This window comes from Gekko japonicus, unplaced genomic scaffold, assembly GCF_001447785.1.
Source record: "Gekko japonicus isolate JY-2015 unplaced genomic scaffold, Gekko_japonicus_V1.1 scaffold70, whole genome shotgun sequence".
Classification (NCBI taxonomy): Eukaryota; Metazoa; Chordata; class Lepidosauria; order Squamata; family Gekkonidae; genus Gekko; species Gekko japonicus.
In genome coordinates this window covers 2,172,599-2,182,022 of record NW_015167529.1, presented here as the reverse complement: position 1 = coordinate 2,182,022, position 9,424 = coordinate 2,172,599, and the positions used below count along the sequence as shown (strand labels likewise).

Below are 9,424 nucleotides of genomic sequence, written 5' to 3'. Positions count from 1 at the left end.
GGGGGGGATCACCCTCATGCACCAACAAGCCGTTGAGTTAAAAGAACATCTAATTGTAAACGGTCCAGCCCCTTTGTGGCTAATGAAAGCCACACAATGAGGGGGGGGGGGATGACCTTTAAAAATGGCCTGATGAGAACTAAATATGCTCAGATAAGAATCGAATGTTAAGAACAGCTGAGCAGTTAAAAAGGCAAGCAGGAGAACTTAGCATCCTTAAGCCACTGAGGTTGTATCAAAACATGAAATATTTCCACAGAAAGAAACATCATGCTGTTCTCTCTCCTGGGGAAGAACATTCCATCAGGAGCTTAGGTTTTCCCCTTGGTCAGCCCTGCCCCCTGGCTGCCCAGGCCTTTAACAGGAGCTGCAACCTCATTCTGTTTTATTAGTAATTGTTTCAATATCGGTTTGTATTTAGTCACATCATTTTATATTTGTTATCAGTCTTGGGTGTTCTTTTTGAACAGAAAGCTGGGTGGGATATAAATATGTAAATACATATAATAACTAGTTCTCATTTGAATTCATATTGATTAGTGGATACTACATAAATAGTAAAGGTTTCCCTTGCTCGAAAGCCAGTCGAATCCGACTCTAGGGGGCAGGGCTCATCTCCATTTCCAAGCCGAACAGCCACCACTGTCCGAAGAAGTTTCCATAATCACGTGGCCGGCATGACTAAACGCCAAGGCACGCAGAACGCTGTTACCTTCCCACTGAAGCGGTACCTATTTATCGACTTGCAATTTCTTGCTTTCAAACTGCTAGGTTGGCAGGAGCTGAGGCCAGAGACTGGAGCTCACTCCGTCACGTGGCACTCGGGTCTCGAACTGCTGAACTACAGACCTTCCGGTCTGCAGCTCAGCATCTTAACCTCTGAGCCACCAAAAAGAGGTGCTGTTTCAAACAGGATTTCATTGCAGAGGGAAAAAAAACAGTACATTCTTTTGACAATTCTTCATTTGGAAGTGTAAACCTAGAGAGTCATGAATAACCAGCTTATATTGAAGAAGAAAACATTTAATTTCTGAATAAGTAACTAAGAACACATACAGATGGGAAACTTGTCTTCCAAAAAGCCACACAATGGTAATTTTTATCTGCACACAGAATCTCCCTATCACAGCCCACCGCACCATGCGATATGCCAACACAAAATTTGGAGACTGTTTGGAGTGGTTTCTGAAGTACTGCGTTCAGAAGATGAAACTATAGAAGCCTTGTAATGTGTGTATCTTTTTATCTCTGTACAAAAAAAGTTGGTCTCCTTTGCTTTTATACTATAGCTATCCCCCTTTTTGCTAGGGATTGCATGGATTAAAAGAGAATTCTGGAGATGAAATCAATAAGCAATATGCTTCTTTGTTTTTCAGTTGCTCAGACATAGCTTAGTTTTTTTGATTTACATAAGTTCCAAAACAGACCACACATTCGTCCTCTTTTATTCAGAACAGCTTGGTGCATGACCAAACTAGTTACAGTGGTTTAAATCCAAGTAATTCATCTTAACTTCAGGTATCTTAGTTAGAATAAACCCGCTTTGAAGCCAAGGCTTAACTTGGCTGATGACTGGCTAGTCCAGTGAGCGGAACTGCAGGCAATGTTAATCTACTCACATTATTCCACTTCCACTTCCAAAGGCCTCTTTCTCAGGTTCTTGAACAGCCTGGATGTTGACATAGAGATCCCGGATTTCCTTTCTGATGCACCTCACTGCTGCTGATGACATGTCTTTTGCTAACTAACAGCGGCAAGCAGAAATGATCCAGTGGTTACACAGAGTTCTTGAGGCAAGAGCTATTCATCATATAAGAAAGATTTGGCACAGAGGGCCATTTTTCAGAACAAAGAGCTGGCCACTGTTACTCATGCCTGGATCACTTTTAGACTGGACTACTGTAGTGCGCCCAATGTAAGGCTGCCTTTCAAAGCCATCTGTAAACCTCATCTAATTCCAAACACTGTCACCCACCTTCCAGCTAGTATAAGCTGATAGAAATGCGATGGATTGGGAAATTTACCAGTATAGATGCAGGTACCTGCATGTTTGTCCTGAAAGGACAAACAGCTGCTCACCAGGGCTGTCTGTGGACATGGCTAAATGTACTGTCTGAAACAGAAGCACTAGACTCGCTTTTCCAGGTCTTAACCTGTAGAGAGATGCTTTCCAGCTTCCATGGAAGGTTTGCAGCTTATTCCAGGAGGTAGGGGAGAATGTGCTGTGGCCATTAACAAAGGAAATGCACTTGCAACGTGTTTACTGCCACTCTGTTAATAGTTCAGTAATCCTTCACACTTCTGCTGGGCATTACAGTGCTTGGAGCACTTCAGCTCCATAATCCATACAACAACCCTGTAAGGGAAGCTGGTCTTGTTAACTCCATACTCTGAAGCTGAGAAAACAGTGACTTTCCTAAGGCCGCTAAGTGATTTCCTGGCTGATGCAAAGGGATTTCCTAGCACCCAAGTCACTGCATGACAGCAGGGCTACAGCCACACATTGTTGGATACTTTACTACCATTGCACAGAGGCCAACATTCACATCTGCATTTTCCTGTGCTTTCAAGACAGAAGCCATCTTCTGAGGAAAGTTCCACTTAATGCATTGGGTGTGTGTGTGTCCTGGTCCCGCCATGGATGGTTAGTTCATCAAGGTCATTTCTCAGTCCTGCTAATTAGTTCACCAGTTTCAGCTAGGTGAAGAGGGGAGAGACAGAAACTTGCTCTTCTTCCAGAAGATTCCTCAAAAACAGCTCAGTGATTGGTTAGATAGGGTCAAGAGGTTTATGGTCTGTATTTCTATAAAATGTACTCCATGCTATTTGGCCGTATTCCTATTCCATTCTAGTTCCCTTCCCCCATCCGTTACCTGCTTTGCCTTTTGCTACATCTGCATGGAGTTTTGCTGCTTGTCTTAGACCAGGGGTGGCCAAACTGGCTTGGGAGCCACATGTGGCTCTTTCACACATATTGCATGGCTCCCGGCAGGGCAGCTGGGGAAGTGAAGGGGAGGCATGCCTCCCGGATCGGTCTTCCCTTCCCCAGCCAGTGTTTTCCTTACTGGGTAGACTTGAGGCAGGGGGGAGCAGAGAAAGAAAGCAATTTTAACTTTAAATGTGTTCTCAAAGCCTCCCCCCCAGCCCACAAATATAATTGGAGAAATAAATATCATAATCAATATCTATTTCTACCCCTTTTGTTTTTATTTTTGGTAGTCTTATTTCATGTTTAAAAAGTAAAGGTAAAGGTTCCCTTGCTCGAAAGCCAGTCGAAGCCGACAAATATAATTGGACAAATAAATATCAATCAATATCTATTTCTACAGCTTTTGTTTTTATTTTTGGCAGTCTTATGTCATGTTAAAAAAGTAAAGGTAAAGGTTTCCCTTGCTCGAAAGCCAGTCGAATCCGACTCTAGGGTTGCAGTGCTCTTCTCCGTTTCCAAGCCAAAGAGCCAGCGCTGTCCGAAGACATTTCTGTGGTCATGTGGCCAGCATGACTAAACACCAAGGCGCACGGAACGCTGTTACCTTCCCACCAAAGTGGTACCTATTTATCTACTTGCAATTTCTTTCTTTCGAACTGCTAGGTTGGCAGGAGCTGGAACTACAGACAGGAGCTCACTCCGTCATGCGGCACTCGAGTCTCAAAATGCTGAACTAGTAAAAAGCAAATTTGCATATTTTTCAATTAAAAACATGGCTGTAATAGTTGTTCATGTTATGCAGCTCTCAAACATCTGACATTTATTCTATGTGGCTCTTACGTTAAGCACGTTTGGCCACCCCTGCCTTAGACTGAATTTGCTAGAGTTCTAGGAAGATTTACGCCACTAAGACTTTATCCAGTAAGCACTATTCAGGGAGCTAGTTTTATTATTTTCTGTGTATTTGCACCTACCACTGAAACGATACTGCTTTTTAAATCTTTTTAATTTCTTATTATTCTGCTTTATGGTGTGTTGTTGTGAGTCTACTGGACAAAACCCAGGTTAAACCTGGCTACATTATCACAGGGAGGCTTGCTCCAGGGTCTCAGGTTGGAGACAAGGGAACAAATCTCTCTCACCAAGGTGGATCAGCCTTGACATGCGTGAACAAAACCATCCAGGCATCAATGACTGCTATAGCTCAGTGACAGTACAATATCCAACCATGCGTGAATGCAGCCCAATTTTCTTTAGATATTATAAATCTGGAGCTATGGCACTCCAGGCAGGTATCAGGGGCTGAGCCCTGACTCACATAAGCCTTGGACATGTTGCTTCTGTGTTTATACCTTATTGCCATCCAGTTATTGAGGACAGGTATCATTCTCATTTTGGCACAACTGGGACAATTGACCCTCCTTGACCATATAACTTACAGCCCAGTACAATATCATGTTGACTGAGAAGATTCTCAGTTAGTTTAATGGGGTAACTAAATGTACATGGGATTGCAACCTAGTATTTTTTAAGAGACTGGCTATACAGTTAATAAGAATAAAATGCTGTAACACTGATTTACAATGTCTATATCTTAACACATGCGCCCCCTCCCAAGACTATGAGAAACACTTACTTTAATTGGCAAGGCTCCAGCCACAAAGGCTCGTCCATGTATCTTGGTCACGGTGCCACGGTCCGTTAAATTGACTGGACTTAGCTGTCTAACGGGCGGCATTCGGACAATCACTTCGCCACCTCCCTTCGGGTAATAACCCCTGTTAAGCACAATAATTGAACCGCACTACACTGTCAGTGACGCAGATCAAATCATGACATCCTAGAGCCATTTTCTCTTACATGTTAGCTTTCGATGTGGAGGGATTATTATCATTGGTATGGAAGAGCACTCTATCATCCACCCTCCTTCCTGTTTTTGCAGGCAGAAATGGAATAGACCAGCCACCAGCTGACCGCTAAAGTAAATGGTCTGAGCTAGCATAGACTATTCGCAGGCACTCAGCAATCAGACATTAATATAAATGACACAAGAAAGTCAAAGGCAAATTTAAATCTTCCATGTAAAATGCCCTAAATATTTTGCTTTCTAGCCTTGGTGTTGTTTTACTAACATTCTATGATAAACGTGAGATGTGTAGGTGGCTTTTGCCTCGTAAGACACAGATAAGAAATCTGAGCTAGAAAAGGCTACTTGCACTTCATAACCAACACAAGATGCCCTTCAATTGATATCAGCATTGTCAGAACCCTTCTAACAGTACATGTGTTGCTGTCAATATTTATGAATGATTTCTCTGCCACAGCAATCGAAATCAGACTTATCAAAACATACTTTTCCTGGTCCCCTGTCTCAACTAAGAAACTTTCCCATGTGAACAGACAAGGAAATGTTTCCAAAAGTTGGAGGGACAATTTGATGCATATCATCAAGCAAATGAGTAAAATTTGTTGTGATCCGGGTCACACAAGGGCATTTGCAATGAAGCCATTTTAAAGCAACACTTCCAACACAACCAATCTACACCTGGTATTGGCATTTGATCTGGGGAAGGACCAGCACCCGCTATTTAGGAAGAGCTTCTTCTGCCACTGCTAACACATGTATCCCCAACACCGGAATAAAGTAACCTGACTAAGTCTAATAAGGAAAGAGCTTCTTCTTGATCTAGGAAACAGAAGTATTTAAAGTTAAATTAGAGAAACTATCACTTCCTTCATTATAGGTACCATTAGGTTTTCTTCCCAAAGCTAGGCCATTCTAGCTTGCTGGCACAGAATCAAGGATTATCTCCAAAATACTGGTTTTGTCCTTTGCCTTGGAACTGTAAATGCTTAAAAACAACTGGGAAATAAAACCCAAAGGGCAATCCTAAACAGTGTCACACCCTTCTCAGTGGGTTTGGAATAGCACCCGCCTGTTTTGGACTGCACTGTAAACAGTGTCACACCCTTCTCAGTGGGTTCGGAATAGCACCAGGCTGTTTTGGACTGCACTACCACAATCCTGGGAGCTGCGGTGGCTCATGTGGTTAAGACGCTGAACTGCAGGCTGTGGAAGGTCAGTAGTTCAGTGGTTCAAGACCCGGGTGCCGCAAGACAGGGTGAGCTCCTGTCTCTAGTTCCAGCTCCTGCCAACCTAGCAGTTCGAAAGCAAGAAATTGCAAGTAGATAAATAGGGACCACTTCGGTGGGAAGGTAACAGCGTTCCGTGCGCCTTGGTGTTTAGTCATGCCGGCCACATGACCACGGAAACGTCTTCGGACAGCGCTGGCTCTTCGGCTTTGAAACGGAGATGAGCACCGCAACCCTAGAGTCGGATTCGACTGGCTTTCGAGCAAGGGAACCTTTACCTTTACCTTACCACAATCCTAATTTGTCATCTAGAGTGAACACTCACGGCCTGAGGCCACACAACACCACAACTTACCTCCTTTTGATCTCACAATCCAATGTCAAACTGAACTTCTCAACTATTGGCTTGAAGACCTGGAGAGTAAATTGATTGGTCAGAAAACACAGATGTGAGTAAAAGATCTTTTCCTTTGGTAATGTGCTAGAAAATGGAGGAAGACATCTTACTGGGAAGATAATCATATCAAATGGCCTAATAAAACCACTTCTTAACTGGAGGGGGGTGGGTCACAAAACCAAAGTAAGCTTACTCCCCTTTTTAGGTGCGGCCATTTTTCTCTGGCCTCTCTCTCCATCCTAGTAGTAGTAAACACTACTCTTTAAATTCAGATATATTTCAGTATTCAAACATCACAAATTAGAAGCACATTATCTTTGAACAAGAACAACAACATAAATGTATGATGCACAGAAGGCCCCAACACTGAAGCAAAATGCGCTCATGTCATCAGGTTAAAAGCATTTAATATACAACTGTATGGTTTCAGGAACTCTATACCAGGCTACCACTTACCTGGTCATTTGTAGCAAGTAAGAATTACTTCCAAGTGAGCAGGAAGGGAAAATATTGAAATCCAGAACAGAGTTCCCGTCCCCGTCCCCCTCCTTTTAGGCCATGCGCTACAAATGACTAGCTTCAATACCTACAGGCAGCTGAACTAGCAAAACCGTGTGAGTAACTGTTGAGGGCTGACTTGCAATAGATCCTGTTCCTACAGCCTCTGTTCATGGAATCATTTCATAGTGGTCTCTTTCAAATTCACGTGAAGACTAAACTTCATTGCAAGGCAACAGTAGAAACATGTTAACTTGACCTGTGAGATCGAAAAGGCCAACTTCAGGCAAGCGAGCCTTCCCTTACCATCACTGTATAGTCGATCTGGGGGGCCATTTCTGCATTCGTACCACCTTTCAAACGAAGCTCTGAAGGAGATTCTGCAAACAGCACACAAGGCATTGCCACTTGCATTAGCAAACAAACGCTCCTAAAGTGGGAATGTGAAATAGACAAAATGCTTTATTTATTATGCAGCTTGATCACATGTGCAAAAGTCATATAAGATTATTAATAGGATCATGTTTATACTCACACTGACGACGGATAAAAGAGCTAATCATTGCATTTTACTTAACTGATTACGTAACTTTGCACATGACCAAAACCTCAACACAGCAATCTTTTGGGGATACTAAAGGAAATTTAAAATGTCATTTAATAAACCAAACCTATCACTTATTGTTAAAAGGGAAGTCCATCTCTCAATCTCTATAAAGCCAGATTATCTGATTAATTAGATTAGATTACTGCAACATGTTCTGCATGAGGCTGTCTTCAGATGATCTAGAAACTAGCCGAAGGATTCTGACTGGAACTTCCCATATAGGGATGGGCACAAACCAAACCACAAAGCAAAATCCATCATGAATTTTGCTCTGTTCGTGATTCACAAACCAAAGTTTGTGATCAGTCTACCATCACAAACTTCCATGAACTTTTAAAGCCGTTCATGGAGATTTCTGGCAATTCATGGATAAAGCAGAAAGCAGGGATTTAAAGGGGATCTGAGTCCCTTTAACCCCCTGCTTTCTGTTCCCGGCAAAAACAGCTGAGCGGTGGGAAGCACCTCCCCACTGCTCAACTGTTTTTCGGGCTTTCTTGTGCAGTCCCTTTAATGGGACTGCACAAGAAAGGGAAACAGCTGAGTGGCAGGGAGCACCTTTGCATCGCTCAGCTATTTTTCTGAGTTTCTTATGCAGTCCCTTTAACTGGACTGCACAAGAAAGGGAAACAGCTAAGCAGTGGGAAGCACCTCCCCATCGCTCAACTGTTCTTCAGGGTTTCTTCTGCAGTCCCTCAGCTGTTTTTCAGGCTTTCAGCAAACCCCATTTAAAGGGACTGTAGTCCCTTTCAACGGGGTTTGCAGGGCCACGAACCATGAACCGGTTCAGTTCATGGTTTGGCCATGAACTAACATGAACCACATTTTTCCAGTCCACATCCATCCCTACTGCCATATTGCTCCTGTGCTCTGTCAGCTGCATCAATAGCATCAATTCAGAGTACCGGCACTGACTAAATGGCTCGGGGACCAGAATACTTCAAGGACAACCTCCAGGTATATGAGGCAGTCCACCAGTTTCAATCATCATCTTGTTCCCTTGGCTATGTGCCCCTGACAAGGGAGGTTAGATATGCCAGTATATGGAGCAACACAATAGCAGAAACAACCACTACGAAATACAGCGCTATTACAATAAAGGCAAAAGTAAAAAGTGATTATATATATATTCAAAGTGTTATTATAATGTAATAATTATTTCCAATTTTCCATATAAGATATTCAATACAAAAATATAGTTATTCCCATCCAGTATCAAAGTGACGTACAGAAAACCCTAACAAGGGGAGAGTCCAAGAGAAATTTATAAGTAGAATTAATCAAAATCTGCACAGTGTCCAAAGCACAAATGAGACGGGGCTTCTGGTTAACTCCCACATATTGGCGATCCGATCCCTTCTTCAGTAAGGGAAACTGGCAGAGCATCCAACGATCAAGTCAAGGTCAAGTATTTGTTGAATGCTCTGCCAGTTTCCCTTACTGAAGAAGGGATCGGATCGCCAATATGTGGGAGTTAACCAGAAGCCCCGTCTCATTTGTGCTTTGGACACTGTGCAGATTTTGATTAATTCTACTTATAAATTTTCCTTGGACTTTTGCCTTTATTGTAATAGCGCTGTATTTCACAGTGGTTGTTTTTGCTGTTGTGTTATCTACACTGTGATTCCTCTGGGAGTACATAGAGCAAGGCATTTTCAGTGATGGGCCCCAGCTTACGGAATTTCCAGCCTCAGAAAGTTCAACACCTGGCCTTCCTGAAGTTGGCGAAATCCTTTATTCTGGAAGACCTTTGATGGCTTCTTTAATTATATTATTTTTGAGTCAAGTTGTCTTTGATTGTTTCTGGGTGCTCTATTAATGATTTCCCATTTTAGGAACTGCTTTAGGTTTTTAATTGCCTCCTGTTTTATGAGCCTTTAAAGTGTTTTTTTTTTTTTGCTCT

At 42.6% G+C, this 9,424-nt stretch overlaps 1 protein-coding gene across 1 annotated transcript in view; it reads right to left on the bottom strand.

Moving 5' to 3' along the window:
* The window catches only part of RTCA (RNA 3'-terminal phosphate cyclase), a 21,332-nt gene that overhangs the window by 4,677 nt on the left and 7,231 nt on the right, over positions 1 to 9,424 (bottom strand). Inside the window, exons 4-7 of the mRNA XM_015413337.1 lie at positions 7,224 to 7,347; positions 6,378 to 6,436; positions 4,566 to 4,707; positions 1,620 to 1,744 (exon numbers count right to left, since the gene is read on the bottom strand). Of these exons, the coding sequence (XP_015268823.1) occupies positions 1,620 to 1,744; positions 4,566 to 4,707; positions 6,378 to 6,436; positions 7,224 to 7,347 (450 nt within the window). The remainder of the gene's footprint in view (positions 1 to 1,619; positions 1,745 to 4,565; positions 4,708 to 6,377; positions 6,437 to 7,223; positions 7,348 to 9,424) is intronic.